A 20,850-nucleotide genomic window follows, 5' to 3' on the forward strand; every position below is an offset into this window, starting at 1 on the left:
CTTTTTTTTTTAATGTTACGTCCTAGGGAAAACTTCATAATCATCAGCTGATGGGTATTATTCCAAGAATAGCACATGACATCTTCGATCACATATATTCCATGGATGAGAATCTAGAATTGCATATTAAGGTAAATGTGAAGCAGCTTCTTCATGAAGAGTCCATTTCTGGATAACCATGACATTGTATACTGTGTAGTACTATGCTGAGGTATGAATCTGTGCTTGCATAGCATTAACCGGATATGGAAATACCAATTTTAGGCACTTTCTAGTCCCTGAAACTGAACTAGCTCCAGTGCAATAGCTGAAGCTGGTGCAGATACCAAGAATCATGGGCATTTTTACAAGAGATAATTTTGCATAGTTTCTCCTCACTTCCTCTTTCAATGGACTTTTAGCTTTGTGTCGGTAACTAAGTTTCACTTACTAAATGCTCCATTTTCTGTGGCACCTCTTTGAGTGCCATCCTACCTGCAATGTCTGCATGTGGACAGTGATGCTCAAATTGTTGAAGGAGATAAGAATATTATGGACAAAGATAAGTCAACAAACGTGTGATGTTGTTTAATGGTCTGTGCTGAATCTGGAAATGGTTTTATAATATGGGTATCCCTGGGTATCATTCTCCATCCAGTTTGTTTGAATTTCATGATCTGAAAATCGACAGTGAGTTTATGGGTGCGATTTAACTAAGTGGGAACAAAGTTCCATAGCGAGCGCTCGCATCAGCGGGGAATACGTGGCTACAAAGAACAAAGAAAATGACAGCACAGGAACAGGCACTTCGGCCCTCCCAGTCTGCGCCGGTCCAGATCCTTTATCTAAACCTTTTCCAAGGATCTACTTCCCTCTGTTCCCCGTCCGTTCATAAATCTGTCTAGATGCATCTTAAATGATGCTATCGTGCCCGCCTCTACCACCTCCGCTGGCAAAGCGTTCCAGGCACCCACCACCCTCTGCATAAAAAACTTCTCACGCACATCTCCCTTAAACTTTCCCCCTCCCACCTTGAAATCATGACCCCTTGTAATTGACACCCCCACTCTTGGAAAAAGCTGGTTGCTATCCACCCTGTCCATACCTCTCATAATTTTGTAGACCTCAATCAGGTCCCCCCCTCAACCTCCGTCTTTCCAACGAAAACAATCCTAATCTACTCAACCTTTCTTTATAGCTAGCACCCTCCATACCAGGCAACATCCTGGTGAACCTCCTCTGCACCCTCTCCAAGGCATCCACATCCTTCTGGTAATGTGGCGACCAGGTACGGTCGGCACACAGCCCAGTTTTCTGCACTGAGGAACGATGCTCGCCGAAACACCTTGGTGTAGCGAGAGAGTGGGACGCCATTTGACGTTAGATCCCCTGAGGCGTTGTGATCGGTAGCGGGGGTAGATCCGGTAGTGGGGTCCCCTGGCTTCTATCGGCCATGCTGCGTCATGGCGAGCTGCTTTTTGGGTTTAACCTGACCGTTCAATCACACTCTGCAGCTTAGTCAGCATTGAAATTTAAATGCGCGATTAAGACCATTGGGTGGGATTCTCCGATCACTGACGCCATAATTGCGTTCGGCAATTGGTCGGAGAATCGCCATTTGTGCCAAAATCAGGGGCGGCGCCACTTTTGCGATGCTCCACCCACTCAAAAACAGCACACACCATCAGGACGGCCTCACCTGAGGCGTTTCCCCCAATGCACCGCCCGAATGGGATGAGTTCCTGATGATGTGGAACACTTACGGTATTTTGTTTTGTGGACCCCGCCTTGTGGCTGCGGACTGTGTCCAGTGCCGCCTCAGTCGGGGGGGGGGGTGTAATGCCACTGGCCGGGGGGGCTTTGGCAAGGGCTGGGGGGGGACTGGTGGGGGGAGGTCCGGGGGTGGCATGGGGAGTTACTGGGGGTCCTTATTTGGCAGGCCAGGCCCGCGTGCGGCCGGTGCCATGTTGCACGGCTGTTAACCCCCCCCCAACGGTCCCAAAATCGGTGCAGCAATCACGCCACTGTTCCCAGCACTTTGTCTGGAAATCAGAGAATCCAGCCCATCATTTCTTCTTACCAGTGATGTATTTATAAATCATGTATTCAGTGAATTTAATCATCCTGGATTTTAGCATTCCCCTTTATCGCTGTCTAGCATAGACTTAAAACAGCATTGTTAAAATTTAACAATATTTACTCAAGTGCAGTGAAATCTGTTGGTCCTGTAAGTGGGATCAGCATCTTATTCCTAGGAGTGCCTCTGTACAGAACAATGCTACACAATAATGTAACCCAGATGTGTGACAACAAAACCTCCTTATGGTCCAAACTGGATAAGTGTGTTGTTTGCATATGCTGGTACATTAATTTCTATGAACACAGACTAACCAAACAATTGGACCAGGATTATGCCTCCTTCCCCACCCCTGCCCTGCAATTAACCTAGGTTAATCGCCACTCAAGGTCCTCTTCCCATTGAAGCTGGGGAAGCTGAGGGAGGGGCCTGTGCTTGGTCACCAGGCTGGCAGGGAAAACCTGGTGAGCTTGGGGTGTGAGGGAGTGGGTTGGAGTGGGTTGGAGTGGGTGGGGGGGTTGGCTATTGGATGCCCTCCTCTTCCCCAAGGTGTGAATCCACTCCCCTGCATTCCTACTACCTGACCCTTTCCATCCTGCCAGCCTCACCCCGGCGAGACCCAGATTCAAATTATAATCCACCTCCAGAGTTGAGTGCCTCCGACTCGGGTTTGTTGCAGTCCCAGGAGCGGCCACCATTCCTTGCCCTCTATTGGACAGCAGTTCTCTGTGGTGGGACTTTGTCTTGGTGAGGGGCGAATGTCTCGCACTTGAGCCAATTAAGGGGCTATTGGCTGTTTAATAGTGCAGGGGCGAGGCTGCCAAACAAAGGCAGGCTCGCCCCTGACTTTTAGACAAGGGGGCGGAATGACCCTTGATGAGATGAAGCATGATGCAAATTGTTAACTTACTTTATTGCACAGCAAGTAAGCATTCAGACCAACAATTAAGAACAGAATCAGTTCGGGTGACATGGTGGCACAGTGGTTAGCACTGCTGCCTCACGCCACCGAAGTCCCAGGTTTGATCCCAGCACCAGGTCATTGTCTATGTGGAGTTTGCACATTCTCCCCATGTCTGCTTGGGTCTGACCCCCACAACCCAACGATGTGCAGGATAGATGGACTGGCTACGCTAAATTGCCCCTTAATTGTAAAAAAAAATTGGGCACTTTAAAATACAGAATTAGTTACCTTAATCAGTACCTATCCCTCCATATTCTAACCTGCTAGTGGCCTTTTCTGGAGCTGATGGATTTGCAGATCTCTCTGCCTTTTTGAGCTTGTGTGAAGACAGTGTTTGAAAACACGACCAATGAAGAGTAACATTTTCCCCAAGTTGTTTCTGTGGGATAAATGGGGAAAAAAGGGCGGCATGGTAGCACAGTGGTTAGCACTGTTGCTTCACAGCTCCAGGGTCCTAGGTTCGATTCCCGACTTGGATCACTGTCTGTGCGCAGTCTGCACTTTCTCCCACTGTCTGCGTGGGTTTCCTCCGGGTGCTCTGGTTTCCTCCCACAGTCCAAAGGTGTGCAGGTTCGGTGGATTGGCCATGCTAAATTGCCCTTACGTGTCCAAAAAGGTTAGGTGGGGTTATGGGGATAGGGTGGAGGTGTGGGATTGGGCAGAGTGCTCTTTCCAAGGGCTGGTGCAGGCTTGATGGGCCAAATGGCCTCGCACTGTAAATGGCGAATAGCATTTATTGAGAGCGGAACCTTTTGAGAGATGGAAACACTAACAAAGTTAACATTGGTCTGTTCTGATCTCCTTAATAATCAATGAAAAATGCTGTGTTACTTAACAGAGTTATTTTCTTACTCTAAATTGGAAGACGAATCTGCTAACTACTATTAAAGTCGCGACAGAAGGTGACTACTTTGAACAAGTTTCAAATGGAGATCAGAGACTAGAACAAATTTATTCAAATAACAAATAAAATGGATAGATAAATGATAGTAATAGACAGTGTGGCAATATGTGCTGTTAATGAATTTTTAGTTAGCACTTTCTCCTTAAATACCAAAATGATAAATGGTGTGACACTACCTCTACTGGACAAGCACCATAGTGTAACACTAATAAAATGGCTTGTGGAGCTCAGAGGTAGTGCATACAACATATGGTACAGTGTGACAGAGTAAAATATTCTGCACACTGCCCAGAACACATTTTGAATTTGAAAACTGAACTAGAATAGATGCCCTACTCCACAGTTGAACTAAATTTATCAAATTCCTCAGCCTCAGCCGTCACTTTCATCTGATAGGTTTCAGAACAAAGCCACTAATTTATGTTAAGTCATTTCTAATTTGCAATCAAATTGAATTTGCGCAGGAATAATTTATTTTGAAGTGACCTTGTATGCCATAAACAGGAAGATGTATCCGTCACAGCCTTCAAAATCAAGTTGGCTGCCAACAAATGTAACCGCACACATCACATTTCATAGATGTAAAAAAAAATCTGTTCTTTCTTATGATTGTGATCAACTGAGTAAAAGTCAGTAGAGGTGAAACCTGCATAAGACTTCCTGGGGCAGACAGTACCATGGGTCGCACACCCTGGGGCACCGAGTTAGGGCAGTGATAGGCCACATCCACAAGCACATTTTTCCTCCATTCACCAGGATGTTGACATGGAAGGGAGGTTGGATAGGCCTGGGTTATTTTTTTTTTAATAAATATTTTATTGAGGTACTTTTTAGTTTTACAGCGACAACAAAATAAACAATATACATTAATCTATAAACATAGTGCAAAAGCTGCCTTCCTCCCTTACAGGTCCCAACTTTATTAACCCCCTGCTCTAAGCAAAACTAACCTGCTGATTAATTTTCTGCAAAGAAGTCAACGAACGGTTGCCACCTCCGGGTGAACCCTAACATTGACCCTCTCAAGGCGAACTTGATTTTCTTCAAACAGAGAAAGCTAGCCATGTCCGATAGTCAGGTCCCCGATTTCGGGGGCTTTGAGTCCCTCCAAGTTAATAGTATCCGTCTCCGGGCTACCAGGGAAGCAAAGGCTGCCTCTTTCTCTTCCTGGATTCCCAGATCTTCCGACACCCCGAAAATTGCCATCTCTAGACTCGGTGCCACCCTTGTTTTTAACACCGTGGACATGACATCTGCAAACCCCTGCCAGCATGCCCTAAGCATTGGACATGGCCAGAACATGTGGACATGGTTCGCTGGCCCTCCCGCACACTTTGCACACCTATCTTCTAACCCAAAGAACCTGCTCATCCGGGCCACTGTCATGTGTGCCTGGTGAACGACCTTGAATTGTATCAGGCTGAGCCTGGCACATGTTGTGGACGTGTTGACTACTCAACGCGTCCGCCCAGAGACCGTCCTCAATCTCTCCTCCCAACTCCTTTTCCCACTTGCGCTTCAGCTCCCCAGTCTGCGTCTCCTCTGACCCCATAAGTTCCTTGTAAATGTCAGAGACCCTCCCTTCTCCCATCCACCCTCTGGAAACTACCCAGTCCTGCATCCCCCTTGGTGGTAAGAGCAGGAAGTTTGAAACCTGCCTGCGTAGGAAGTCCCACAACCGCAGGTACCTGAATTTGTTTCCCCTCGCCAGTCCAAATTTCTCCTCCAGCTCCCTCAGGCTAGGAAAGCTCCCCTCTATAAACATATCCCCCATCCTCTCAATCCCTGCTCTCCGCCACCTCCGGAACCCCCCCGTCCATCCTTCCTGGGGCAAACCGGTGATTATTACAAATTGGATACCAGACATATGCTCCCTCTGCTCCAACATGTTTCCCCCATTGCCCCCAGACTCTCAGGGCTGCCACCACCATGGGGCTGGTGGAGTACCGTGCTGGCAGGAATGGCAGAGGCGCCGTTATCAATGCCCCTAAGCTGGTGCCCTTACAAGAAGCCGCCTCCATACGCTCCCATGCCGACGCTTCCCCCCACCACCCACTTCCTGATCATGGCTATATTTGCCGCCCAATAATAGTTACTGAAGTGTGGTAGCGCCAGCCCGCTCTCTCCCCAGCTCCGCTCAAGCACCCCCCTCCTTACTCGGGGGGTCTTGCCCGCCCATACAAAGCCAGTGATCACTTTGTTGACCCGTTTGAAAAAGGACAGCGGAATAAAGATGGGGAGACACTGAAACACAAACAAGAATCTCAGGAAGACCCGTCATCTTCACCGTCTGCACCCTCCCAGCTAGTGACAGCAGGAGCGCGTCCCACCTCCGAAAATCGTCCTTCATTTGGTCTACTAGTCGAGCCAGATTTAACATGTACAGCCGTTCCCATTCCCGTACCATTTGGATGCCCAGATAACTAAAGCTTCCCCCGACCACTCTAAACGGCAGTTCCCCCAATCACCTCTCCTGTCCCCTCGCCTGGACTGCAAACATCTCACTTTTCCCCATATTTAGTTTATAAACTGAAAACCGGCCACACTCCCCCAGAATCCTCATGATTTCTTCCATTCCCTCTGCTGGGTCCAATACATACAGGAGCAGGTCGTCTGCGTAAAGTGAGACTCTGTGTTACACTCCCCCACGGACCAGCCCCTTCCAGCCCCTTGAAGCTCAGTGCAATTGCCAGCGGCTCTGTGACCAACATGAAGAGCAGTGGGGAGAGAGGGCACCCGCACGCCTCGATACAGCCTAAAATAGTCCGTACGCTCACCACAGGAGCCTGATACAGCAATCTGACCCAGTCCATAAAACCCCGCCCAAATCCGAACCGCCCCAGTACCTCCCACAGATATTCCCATTCTACTCGATCAAAGGCCTTCTCTGCATCCATTGCGACCACTTCCTCCCCTCCCTACCTTCCGGGGGCATTATGATCACGTTTAACAGCCTTCTTACATTGGCCACCAACTGTCTTCCCTTAACAAACCCCGTCTGGTCCTCCCCAATAACGTCTGGAACACAATCCTCAATCCTAGAGGACAAACCTTTGGCCAGCTGTTTGGCGTCCACATTCAAGAGGGATATTGGCCAGTAGGGCCCACACAGCTGTGGGTCCTTGTCCCGCTTCAATGTCAGCAAAATTGTTAGGGGCAACATCCCTCTCCCCCCCCCCCCCTCTCTCGTTGGGGGTTCCGACCCATACAGCCTACTGTAGAGATCCCTAAACGCCTTACTCACCCCTGCTGAATCTCCAACCAGGTTCCCATCTCCGTCATTTACTTTCCTTATCACCCTGGCTGCCTCCCTCTTTCTAAGCTGCTGTGCAAGCATTCTGCTGGCCTTCGCTCCATGCTCATAAATAGCCCCCCTCGCCTTTCTCAGCTGCTCCACCGCCCTCCCTGTGGTTAACAAGCTGAACTCCGCCTGTAGCCTCCGCCATTCCTTTAAAAGATCTGCCTCTGGGGTCTCCGTGTATCTCCTGTTGACCTGCAATATCTCCTTTATCAGTCGGTCCATCTCTGCTCTGTCTACCTTCTCCCTGTGGGCCCATATCGAGATCGGCTCCCCTCTATCCACCGCCTTCAATGCCTCCCAGACCATCACTGCCGAAATGTCCCCCATGTCGTTGACTTCCAGGTAGTTCTGAATACATTTCCTCAGCCGCCCGCACGCCTCGGCCTGGGTTATTTTCGTTGGAGCAGCAAAGATTGAGGGGCGACCTGATCGAGGGTCCAAGACTATGGGGGGGGGGGGTGGGGTGGGCAAGGTAGACAGGGTGCAGCTGTTCCCCTCAGTCCAAGGATCAGTCAGGAGGGGACATAAGTTCAAGGTGAGGGGCAGGTGTTTTAGGGGAGATGTGAGGGAAAACCTTTTTACCCAGAGAGCAGTGACTGCTTGGAAAGCACTGCTTGGCAGGATGGTAAAGGTGGGTTGCCTCATCCTTTAAAAAGTACCTGGATGAGCACTTGGCACGTCTTAACATTCAAGACTATGGGCCAAGTGCTGACAAATGGGATGAGGTAGGCAGGTCAGGTGTTTGTCATGCGTCGGTGCTGACAAGATGGGCTGAAGGGCCTCTTCTGCCCTGTATTATTCTGTGATTGTGTGGTGCTGCTGGCCAAATTTACCTGCTTCAACATCAAATGAGATTACTTTGCAGGTATGCTCTTATGTAAATTACCTTTTGTGTTCTGTTATAGGTTTCCTACTTTGAGATCTACATGGACAAAATTCGGGATTTACTAGATGGTGAGATAATTTTCTCATTTTTAAAGTGCGGCACCCCTTCTTTGCCAACACAAACCAGAAACAAGAATCAGAAGGCATTTCTGTAACATCTTCCCACCTCTCTCAAACGTCTGTGCGTTAAATATGATAAAGTACATCTATTCTGACACAAGCAAATACAAATGCATAGTACAAAGTAAGATTCCACAAAGATCAGTGAGATAAATGTGGGAGAAGAAAGGGCACTGGATAAACTGCCTGCGCTGCTTTAGAAATCGAATGAATGTATCCAATAGTGTGAGGAAATTCAGGCTTCCAGAACCTGTAAATTAGCGTCAACCTAGTTAACAGAGCGGCATGGACTAATCAGAGATGGTCATCACGGAGTTTTAAAATGCAGGTCATGCTTGACTAATTTTATTGAATTGTTTTGGAAAATTCATATAGTATGTCAAGGAATGAATGCTGAATGTTGCAGAAATGGATTTTCAGAAGACTTTTGATCAGGTGAAACCACATGAAACTTACCACAAAAATTAAGGTACAAGGCATTGAAGGGAATGGATTCAGAAAGGCTAGAAAATGGAGGTTGGAGATAAATGGATATTTTCCTGATATGATCAGTGGTAACACTCTATGAATCTATGCTGGGATTTCTTTTTTCTCTATTCGGTAAATGATTTGTGCAACGGGTGGTCATAATAAGGAATGTGTAAAAATATGAAAAAGGTGCAGGTCAGGGCAGTCTCCTTAACCAAATTCACCGGGTGGGATATTTTTGGATCGCTCACGTTTTCTGTGCATCATACCATTTGAATTGCCAGTGGCTGCCTTCTTGAAGAGCATTATTAGTTGGTTCATCACCCTCTCTCCATCCATCTCAAATTTAACGATAATGTTGCACGATTTACAATGGGTTTGTTCCATTACAAATGTTTATTTAATAAAAACTGTCATTTTTAAATTGCATGAATTCCAAATGACATTCCATTTAATTTAATAATAAAAGCAACAAAATGTCTGACCAAAAAAAATTATATAAAATGGCCACCTTATTGCAAGATCGGCTGGTTCAGGTGCAAATACAATTACTTCATAAATTGCTCACAGACATAATTTCATTTTACAGTTTCAAAAACCAATCTTTCAGTGCATGAGGATAAAAACAGAGTACCGTTTGTTAAGGTAAGATTTATTGCTATCTGTTTTATTAACTTCAAAATGATCCCTTGAATCAATGCAATGTACCAAGTACTCAGACAGCCAACCTACTCAGAGATAAATTACCTGCACTGCTTTAGAAATCTAATGAATCAATTCAACATTTTGGATTTGTCAACATTTATTTTGACTTATGCAGAATGGAATACTTTATTAGATTTCAAAGTTGTACCACTGAAATTGATCAATCCTAGAATTATATGGGTGCATTATGAAATGCTTGGATACATTAAACAACAAGAACTTGGAATATAATTTACACTCTTGTTTCATAAGTAAATCATACAGAAATGGCTGATGCAGAAATTTTTAGCTTGGTAAACCACACCTTCCTGTAACAAACGTGGAAATTTTAAACTTAAATTTCCTGTCCCTCGGAAACCTGGTAGCTAAAGGGAGGTGGAGATTGTTGGATCTAGCAGGTAAGTGCCTTTCCACTTAACTGCTGGATCAAGCTTCCAGTCTGCCTCCAGTCCCCTTCTCCCTCATGATTACTCCCCCCCCCCCCCTTCCCCCAACCTTGTCCCAAGTCACAATCTCCCATGACATAACCCTCCTTATCTTTGTCTCCCAACACTTCCACACCCAACCCTTCGGTTCCTCTCTGATTCCTCTCAGAAGCTCCCTCGTCACTCCAACTGATCGACCCACGAGCCACAATCCCGCCCTGCCTCTGAATCGGGCTGGCAGCGATGAGAAAACAGAAACCAAAATCATCAAACATGCCCTCTTAAATTCAGCAACGCCCGAGCACAAAACAGCTGTGTCCTTGCCGCCCCCCCCCCCCCCCCCCCCAGTTAACACTGGAGCCAATATCTTTTAAACAGACTCGCACAAGTATTTTGTCAAGAACTGCGATAGCGTTAGTTTACTAATCTGCTTGAATTCCTTAAGATTGGCACATTATGAGTGCAATGTTCATTCAATACTTACAAAAATAGATTATATCTAACACTTCAGTTGTACTGTTACTTGTACTTAACATTGTTGCAAAATAAAATAGGAGAGGAAATTTTAAGTAAGAATATGAGCTTTAGAATTAATTTTTTAGTTTAAGGTGACAGCATTATTTCAGTCCCATCCACTTGCAGGTGTCAAACAAATCCCTAATGCAACATTTCGGCAGCGTTATATATAAAAATTATTCCTTGTGTAACTGTTGTTGAGTTTTCAGTACAAGGTTCTACAGTTTGCATGGGCAGAGAAGTCGCTAAGCAGAAGATACTGATTTGAGATCATTGACAAAAAAAGTCAGGGCGCCATTAAAACCAGCTAAGCCTCCAGCTGCCGCTCCTGGATGAGCTGGCTGTTCATTAGGCTGTGATCCCACCGGGAATAAAAATCATCCCATTATCACTGACTGGGTCTTATGCTCGCTTCCTCTAGCTATGCATTCCAGAATCCATTGAGTTAACTTTACGGCCACACTGCACCACTGGATCCACTGAGATTTCCTCCACTATCTCCAGGGCCTGTGGTGTTCCCTGTAGCATGGAGCTGTTTAATTTGTATGGCTTTCTTTATTTCTCTTCCCTAGTGGTAGTGCCTTGCATTCATACACATTAAATGTGATCTTGTACTCATCAGCCACTTTCCCGACCTAATCAGATCGCTAATTCGCAAACCAAAGTAATCACATTCTATTTCAGTTCTGCCTACAGTGTTAATTATCCAAGAGTTTTAAAAATCTTCCATCAGGTGTTATTTCACCATTTGTCGGACATTACACAGATTCACGTCCACCAAATAATCAAACCACAAGTTACATGCAATGGTTGAGTGAGCTTCTGACATCTCAAACAGAGCCCCTCTTGTTAAACGTTCAACTAGGGTTCCCCCAGATTTCTCAGATACCCATTATTATTGGCTGCTGAATGTTGATTGGCGCACCTCCAGCATTGTGGAATGGGGAAAAAAAATAATGCAAATGTGCTTGATCGATGGGGCAAAGAAAGAGAGGTTAGTGCTTCAGCTCAATCATTCCCCAAAAGTTTTCATCTATTCCTGGAGGATCTAAGAATGTATAAGTGAAGTTCATGGGCTCCATCACCATGGGAATGGTGAGAATGAAAAGTACAATGGTTAAATTTTTTACTAACTGACAGAATAAAATATCCCTCAAACATTGATGAGCTCATCAGTAGGAAAAACCTGGCGACACGTACTTCATTGACTCAAAATATCTCCTTTCATAATTTGACAATCATTAAATGCCTTCCTGATGAGTCCTGCATCACGATGCACACGATCTCGTGCTAAATTACATACTGAAATGAAAGAGAGACAACACAAGGAAGCAGACAGCGCAGAGAGAAACCATTTGACCATCCTACCTGTGCTGGTCTCAAGGGGGTGAGAATGGGGATGAGAAAATATCAGCCATGATTGAATGGCAGAACAGACTTGATGAGCCGAGTGACCTAATTTTGCTCCTATGTCTTATGGTCTGAGGAGCCAGAGAATTCTCCTACTCTTTCCCCACAATTTCTTCCTCTTCAAGTGTAATCCGATTTCCTATTGGAATTTGCTACTGATGTTGCTTCCGCCATCCTTCCAGGTAACGCGTTTCACATCGTAACAACTTACCAAATCAGATAATTTCCCCTCATCATTAGCGTGCCATTTCCCAACTTCCTGAACAAGGTTGTCGGGATGCAGATATTGTGGTGAAATTTAAGAGAGAGTGATATATATTTTTTTAAATTTAGAGTACCCAATTATATTTTTTTCAATTAAGGGGCAATTTAGCATGGCCAATCCACCTAACCAGCACATCTTTGTGTTGTGGGGGTGAAACCCACACAGACAGGGGGAGAATATGCAAACTCCAGACGGACGGGATTCGAACCTAGGTCCTCAGCGCCGTAGACCCAGTGTTAACCACTGCGCCACGTGCCGCCCCGAGAGAGTGATATTTGAGAGGGTGCAGAGATATTAGTTTGATGTGACTATGTATGATATAGAGTGATTACATATATTGGACAGCACAATGGCACAGTGGTTAGCACTGCTGCCTCACAGCGCCCAGGTTCAATTTCAGCCGTGGGTGACTGTATGGAGTTTGCACATTCTCCCCGTGTCTGCGTGCATTCCTCCGGGTGCTCCAGTTTCCTCCCACAGTCCAAAGATGTGCAGATTAAGTGGATTGGCCGTGCTAAATTGCCCTATAGTGTTCAAAGGTTGGGTGGGGTTACAGGACTGGGGCAGGGCGTGGGTCTAGGTATTGTACTCATTTGGCGGGTTGGTGCCGATCCGATGGGCTGAATAGCCTCTTTCTACGCTGTAAGGGTTTCTATGAATTCAATTTTGAAAATTATTGCAAATGGCCAAAATGATAGTACCTACAAACAATTAGGTCCTTCTGTTTAAAAAAATACATTCACGGCTAATTTGCAAATTCTGTAGATTTTTAACCTGAGGGAGGATGTTTGGCTTAAGTATGTGTTTTTATATAATACTTGGAAACTTTCCAATAACTTTTCTTTTGTAAACTTTCCAAAAGGGCTGTACGGAGAGGTTTGTCTCTAGTCCGGAGGAGGTAATGGATGTCATTGACGAAGGAAAGGCTAACCGTCATGTAGCTGTCACCAGTAAGTAACTGGTTATTGCCACATCCTCTAATCTTTATTTGGACTATGGGGCTTTGATATAACCTATTGAAGTTGAAGCTGTAGCACTAATGTTGGCCATTAAGGTTTAATCGGTTCTTTCCTATCCAGTGGTTCCTACACAACATGCTCTGTTGCAACTGATTTTCTTCAGCATATAACAGGTAAATCTTGCTTCTGGAAGGACGAAGGCCAGATATTTCAGAAACATCTTTCCTTAACCTATTTTCTTTATGAACTGCAGACAAATTTGTATATCAAGAAATGTAACTATTTTATAGTTTATTTTATTTATATCCTGCTCTCAGCCTCCTTTCCGTCTCTGCTACTTCTTCTCTCCCTCTGTAAATCTACTGTGACATTTTGTCTATAAAAGGCAAGATATAAATCCAGGTTGATGTTGTGCTAATGCAAGATTTTTTTTGAAAAGACCTTCGTGGATGACATATAGGCAAGTTACCAGTGAGCCAACATTGATGTTACTTTTTGAGAGGCGAGCAATTCATTTGACTCGCACCCATTGTTTTGGGAAGTCCTTGGGCGCGATTCTCCGCCCCCCACGACGGGTCGGAGAATAGCGGGAGGGCCTTCCTGACATTTTCCCCGACCTCCCGCTATTCTCTCCCCCCCCCCCCCCCCTCCCACGGCCGCCCCACGACACGAATCGCTGTTCGCCGTTTTTTTACGGCGAGCAGCGATTCTCCCCTATCCGATGGGCCGATTTCCCAGGCCTTTACGGCCGTTTTCACGAACTCCAACACACCTGCTCTCACCGTTCGTGAAAACGGCCGCAAAGTGCCGTTCTGGAGAACCATGGCACCGATTGGCATGGCCGCAGCGGGTCCGAACCCCGCGCACTCTTTGTTCCTCCGCCGCCCCGCTGGATCAGTCCGTGGGGCGGCTGAGGCGCATGACGGCCCGCGCATGCGTGGGTTTCACGCATATGCGTGATGACGTCATCCGCGCATGCGCGGGTTGGAGCCGTCCAATCCGCGCATCCGCGGCTGACGTCATCGTGCGCGTCAGCCGCCATTACCCTTGGCGCGCTGGCTTAGCGAAGTTCGCTAAGCCTGTGATGCCGTGGTTCACGGGGCCCCGCTGCTAGCCCCGACCGGGGCGCAGAATCGGGTCCCGGGAGGGGGCGCGGAGGCTGCCGTGAAACACGGCCAGTTTCACGGCAGCCTTCACGATTCTCCGCATTTGCGGAGGATCGCGCCCCTTGGTCTTGTTTCTGGTTGTGAATAATGAGGGATAAAGCACGGAACAGAAAGGGCGAAACTTTATGGCCCTTCCCACTGGTGAAACCTCTGGTCCTGCGATCCCCCGTTGTGGGTTCCCAGCACCGTAGCCGGCGAGCAACGGAAATTTCTATTGACTTCGGCGGGATGGGAAGAGTCCACTGGCGACCAGTGGCGAGCCGTCTCCACCACTGCGTGAGTGGGGTGGGTAGGGCAGAAAAACCTGACCAAAGTTTCTTGAAACAGGGCTCTTAAGTAGTGAGGGCAAAAATCCTGACAGAATGTTGGAGTGCAGGAGAGAATAATCAGCAGTTATCTTGTTTAAGTCAAGTACGATCGTCCATTGATGTGGAGAAATTAGGTGAATTCTTTATTTTGTGGACGACATGAAGATACGTTGTACTGATTGAATCAAGTGTGTCCGATCATAACCGTTATTATGTATGTTCACCATGCTGTGAAATAAAGCAACTTATGAATTAGTATCAAGCCTGATCTCACCAAATGTTCAGTCTATCCTCCTTCAGAGGGAGTGGGTGAGCATACGTGAAAATACAAAACTTTGGATCGTGAGGAAATATCGTTGTACACGCAGATATAGGGTACTGTGAATCAACTCCAGATAGAATTAAAATGCTCAGACCGCTTCATCATTTGACCTCAAGAAAGTATCTAAGCCACACCCAAATTTGTAACAACTGCTCCAACGCAAGGATAATTTAACTTTGTTTGAATGGCCACTGGGCTCCAGCTCTGGCCCAGTAAGGAGCTGCACACTCTATCTGGTAAGGCAGCGGCATATCCCAACATGGCCGCCACCTGCCTTTGCTGCTTGCACCTGGCAGGCAGCTCCCAGCTTCTGGGAAAGCTCAGTGTCACTAATTGGGTGCCGAGCTTGCTTCTGGTTTAATTATGTCATTTACATTTAAAAATAACATTGTACGAGCGACGTGGTTGAGGTTCATCCCAGTGCCTGGTTTCTGATCCCACCGTGAAAATGTGGTCCCATTGATGTGTTCTGCAGTAGTAGGGTCTGGTACAGACAGGGCTTATGTGGGACTTAGTCGTGTGCCACCCACACAGTGATACAAGAAGGCACATGACCCAGAACCAGGGTCAGTTTAGAGATGGACAGAGATGTGCAAATACCTTGGATGGAGTCAGTTCCATACTTCTATCCTGTTCGGGACTGGTTTAGCACAGTGGGATAAACAGCTGGCTTGTAATGCAGAGCAAGGCCAGCAGTGCGGGTTCAATTCCCGTACCAGCCTCCCCAAACAGGCGCCGGAATGTGGCGACTAAGGGCTTTTCGCAGTAACTTCATTGAAGCCTACTTGTGACAATAAACTATTATTATTATTCGGTATATATGTACACTGTATATATGTATATAGTTATGAGTTGTTAATAAAAACTTGCTGTTAATATACTCAAGACCACGGGCCTAATTCATGGTCCATATCCCCCCCCCCATATCCTTTGATCCCCGTTGCCCCAAGTGCTATACCTAACTGCTTCTTGAAAATGTACAATGTGTGGCCTCGTTTCTGGGAGTCCTAGAAAGATTCTTCAGGGACCACCATTATCACCCTGGCTGATACCCTGGGCGGAATTCTCTGAGCCCCACAGCGGGCCGGAGAATCGCCGCAAACGCGCCATGCCGCCCCGATGCCGACATGCGATTCTCCGAGGAGTGGAGAATCGGCGCCATTTGCGCCGACGCGTTTGGCGCTGTGTCGGTCGCGGGCCGCTGTCCACGTCTGGGCCGCCGATTCTCCAGCCTTGATAGGCCAAGAGCCGTGCGGAAACGGCAGAGTCCCGCCGATGCCGTCCACACAGGCGGGTACTCTGCGCGCAGGGTCGGGGGGGGGGGCTTGTGAGGGGGGGGGAGGTGGGCTCCTTCACCGGGTGGGGGGGGGGGCCTCCGATGGAGCCTGGCCCGTGATCGGGGTTCGCCGATTGGCGGGCCGGCCTTTCCAGCCCCGGCACTATTTTGTTACGTGGCCGGTCCCTGAACCCCCCACGCCGTTTTGCATCGGGGCCGGCGTGTTGAGGAAGTCCCCCGTGCATGCGCAGGTTGCCACATCGCCACTGCTCATGTGCGGGTTGGCGCGGCGCCCAGTTGGCACCGGGCAGGGAGGCTGGAGTGGCGTGAACCGCTCCAGCGCCTTGCTGGCTCCCTGTGGTGGCTAGAATCGGTTGTGCCCGCACCCGTTTCGGCCATCGTGAAACGTGACGGCGTTCACGACTGCGCGGACACTCTGCCTCCATTTCGGAGAATTCCGCCCCCTAGGTTTTTGCATCTTTAAACCTCAACTGTGAACCCATTGAGCCATTATGGAAGTTAGCTATTCTCTACTTATTCCAGAGTAGAATGTGTTTGTTGCTTTTCATCACAACTATATAAAAAACTGAAAAGTAAACATTCTGACTTGCTTATTCAAGACTGCTGACTGCTTAAGTGTAACCTGACGTATTAAATTTAAAATTGGACTTTCAAAATTGGATTTCAGTTGTGAAATGGTCACAAGCGCATTCACATTTCTGATTGGAAGACATTATACATACAGAAAAATACCTTTCCTAAAAATACTTTCCCATGCGCACCCTCCCAAAGGATTCAGCCTCAACCAGCAAGTAAATTCCAGCGTCAAGGTTAACTCAAAAAGATGCTCTTAGAATGATAAATAATTTTGAAGGTATTTGTTACTCTTGTCCAAATAGTCTTAAATGGCTTGGTTAAACGCTTGGAATTGTATTTTTTGTTGTTTGTTGGTAAATTAGACCCTGTTATGTAAAACAGATATAGAACATAGAACTTAGAACAGGCCCTTCGGCCCTCGATATTGTGCCGAGCAATGATCACCCTACTCAGGGGCAGCACGGTAGCATGGTGGTTAGCATAAATGCTTCACAGCTCCAGGGTCCCAGGTTCGATTCCCGGCTGGGTCACTGTCTGTGCGGAGTCTGCACGTCCTCCCCGTGTGTGCGTGGGTTTCTTCCGGGTGCTCCGGTTTCCTCCCACAGTCCAAAGATGTGCGGGTTAGGTGGATTGGCCATGCTAAATTGCCCGTAGTGTCCTAAAAAGTAAGGTTAAGGGGGGAGTTATTGGGTTACGGGTATAGGGTGGATACGTGGGTTTGAGTAGGGTGATCATGGCTCGGCACAACATCGAGGGCCGAAGGGCCTGTTCTGTGCTGTACTGTTCTATGTTCAAACCCACGTATCCACCGTATACCCGTAACCCAACAACTCCCCCCCTTAACCTTACTATTAGGACACTACGGGAAATTTATCATGGCCAATCCACCTAACCCGCACATCTTTGGACTGTGGGAGGAAACCGGAGCACCCGGAGGAAACCCACGCACACACGGGGAGGACGTGCAGACTCCACAGAGACAGTGACCCAGCCAGGAATCGAACCTGGGACCCTGGAGCTGTGAAGCATTTATGCTAACCACTATGCTACCGTGCTGCCCCTATGTTTGATATGTTTGATATAGATCTTAGACTGTATGATATTGAGCCACTTTTAACTATTTGCATTTCTGATTGACTTGTTTGACTTAGATTTGTGGTTTTTTTTTATCTATGCCTTTGTTACCTCAATAATGAATTATTCTAGGGGATTCCTGGCTGGCCTTCCATACATTATCCTCCAAAAACTTGAGTTCATCCAAAATTCACTGCCTATGTCCTGACTTGCGCCAGGTCTTGTTCATTCATCACCCCTGTGCTCACAAACCCACACTGGTTCCTGGTTAATGACAGCATGATTTTAAATTTCTCAATCCCATCTTCAGCTCCCTGCATCACCCCTCCCCTCCTCGTCTCTGTAATCTGCTCCAGCACCACAACCCTCCGAGATACTTTCGCTACTCCACATCCTGTCCCTTGAATGTCCCAGTTTTTAATCACTGCACCATTGATATCTGTACCCTAATTTCTTCCCTAAATCCCCTCTGCCTCTCCAACTCACTTTCCTCCCTTCTGAAACCCCTTAAAATTGACCTCTTTGACCAAGCTTTTGGACATACGTCCTTATAGCTCCTTATATGTCTTTGTGTCATTTTTCATTTTATAATGCTTCTATGAAACACCTGAGGTGTGTTCCTTGTGTTAAGGTGCTGCCTAAATGTAATATGCAGTTGTTAGAAATTTGGAAAAGTCTGTGGTCATTCTGTTGCCTGATTGGATACATTTATAAATCAGAAAGCCCAGGATCTGTTAATGCCAGTAGCTTGAAGATATACATGAATTAATGGGGATGCGGTTTTATATGCATTTCCTCCTACCTTCAAGGGCTCCATACATTTGTGTAGCTCATGAAGACCTAAAGCTCAGACACCACTGTTACAAAGACTGCTTTGGTGTGGTGGTGGATTATTACTCAAAGCAAAGGGTTTTGCACCAATGTAAACAGTTCCTCGCAGAAAAACCTTCCAAGTAACCCAGGATGCTTGCCTTCATGCCAAATTCTCAATTGATAAAATAAAAACATGAATGGTTAAGCAGTATTAACGGCAACGAAGAGGAAGGCAGATTGCTTTTCTTGTGTTCGATCGTTACTGCAAGCAAAGAAACGCCAGGCTGGATTCTCCGGTACCCCAGCCGGGTGTGTCTCGGCCGCACACCGTTCACTTCTCAGTGGGATTTCCCATTGGAACCAGCCCATACTGCTTTGGCGGGGGTGCGCTGCCGGCGGTAAAAGTGAATCATGCCATCCGGAGAATTCCAGCCACTATTCGTGACAAACAGAAATTGGCAATATCCCTTCTGTTGGGCCACCGTTTTCCTCAGGCCAGAGTCAAACTGTGTTCTCGATTGGATTGGTAGATGAAGGATGACGTTTTTTCAGAGTCACCACAAAAAAAAACTTTGGTTGAAATTTTAAACAATTGCACCACATCGCGCCCAAGCTTCTATGTTATTATTGGTGCCCCAAATTTTGCTCTTCCGCTTCAAAGGGAGGAAGCACAGTGGAATATAAAGTTGGCATATACCTTTTCATCTCGTTGGATGGCAGTGATACTGATTTAGCGATATGGATTGCCACTTATTATAATCTTACCGCAAAGAAGGTGGCCATTTGGCCCATCATGTTTGCGTGAGCTCTTTGAAGGAACTATCTGCTCCCTTGCTCTTTCCCCAAATGTTCTGCAAGTTCAAGTATTTATCCAATTAACTTTTGAATCTCACTTGACAGTGAACATTTGAACAAGTGAACAGTTGACTCTTCCAATTAACTTACTTTTTGTCCATACAGACATGAATGAACACAGTTCGCGAAGCCACAGCATCTTCCTCATTAACATTAAACAGGAGAACATAGAGACAGAGAAGAAACTCAGTGGCAAACTGTACCTCGTAGATTTAGCCGGCAGTGAAAAGGTGAGGATACCTGTTTTGGATATTTAATTGTGATGCAGTGATTCTGGTTTAACTACAAACTGTGAAGAGAAATCTAAGCTGCCTAACCCCACTTTTTCCATTTACTTTAATGGAATTACTGGTACTCTGCAGGATTTGCACTCAAAAATGCTTTTCTCGTTGTTGGAATGTGATTAGTCTAAAATTAAAATAGTAGGCTGCCAAACAGAAAAGAAAGCCATCATTCTGCCCCTGCCTATGGAGCCATTACTGTCTGGTTTGATAAAAAATCAGATTCATTCTGTGATCTCTTCACTGTAAGGGATACCAAAGAGGATTAAAAACAGCAGACAGGATTCTACACCCCTGTTTTCAGCTGTCAGGAAAGTTGATTCCCCAAACAGTTTTCCTGCCGGCAGGATTTCCCATTCCCATTGCCCCTGTCCCGGCCAATGATGTAATATGATTCCTGCCGTGGAAGATCGGTGACCCCAGTACCATTTATTTAAATATCATTAGCGGCTTCCCCACTGTATCTCCCCTCTACATTAGGAGTCACCGTCGCTCTCCCCCCCCCCCCCCCCCCCCCCCCCCCACTCCCATCAGTGTGATAACCCTCCCCAGGACCACAGGGAATTGCTGATTGATCTCCCCATGGGCTTCGTAAAATACGAGTTCCCGTGGTGAATGGGTGAAGTCTCACCCAGCTGAGGGACCTTAGCAGGACATTTAAACGTAGCTCCCAGACCCGAACTGGGAGTTCCTAATCGTCCGGAGCTGGAATGTTTGTTTTGTGTTCCGCCGGAGCGGTTTTATCTTCAGTTTAAAATAAGACACTTTGGCCTTTCACTCCGTACCTCCTGGAATTGTTACATTGGCGATGAGGATAAAGCATGGGTTTCTGAGCAGCCTTATCAAAACTCCCCAATGGTAAAAGAAAATGCTCTTGTTTGGGGAGCTCAAGCCTTATGATGTGGAGGTGGAAGACTGGCCTCAGTACGCCAAACGCATGCACTATGTCTTCCATGTCAACAGCATAGAAGGGGGTGACAGACATAAAGTAATCCCTTTGACATCATGCGGGGCCCCAACGTTCAATATTATTAAGAGTTCAGCCTATCATGCAGCCCCTGACACTAAAATGTTCAATGAGTTTGTGGATCTAGTAAAGAACTATTACGACCCAAAGCCGTCCGTAATAATACCCCTTTATTAGATCCCCAAGCTCATGACAGAATTCATGACTGGATTA

The 20,850-nt window shown here is 46.7% G+C and overlaps 1 protein-coding gene across 1 annotated transcript in view; it reads left to right on the forward strand.

The window, feature by feature from the left end:
* Nucleotides 1-20,850, forward strand: part of LOC119962107 (kinesin heavy chain) — a 251,142-nt gene that overhangs the window by 134,232 nt on the left and 96,060 nt on the right. The window contains exons 4-8 of the mRNA XM_038789984.1: nt 27-131; nt 8,131-8,179; nt 9,288-9,343; nt 12,882-12,969; nt 19,495-19,619. Of these exons, the coding sequence (XP_038645912.1) occupies nt 27-131; nt 8,131-8,179; nt 9,288-9,343; nt 12,882-12,969; nt 19,495-19,619 (423 nt within the window). The remainder of the gene's footprint in view (nt 1-26; nt 132-8,130; nt 8,180-9,287; nt 9,344-12,881; nt 12,970-19,494; nt 19,620-20,850) is intronic.

This window comes from Scyliorhinus canicula, chromosome 2 (assembly GCF_902713615.1).
Source record: "Scyliorhinus canicula chromosome 2, sScyCan1.1, whole genome shotgun sequence".
NCBI lineage: Eukaryota > Metazoa > Chordata > Chondrichthyes > Carcharhiniformes > Scyliorhinidae > Scyliorhinus > Scyliorhinus canicula.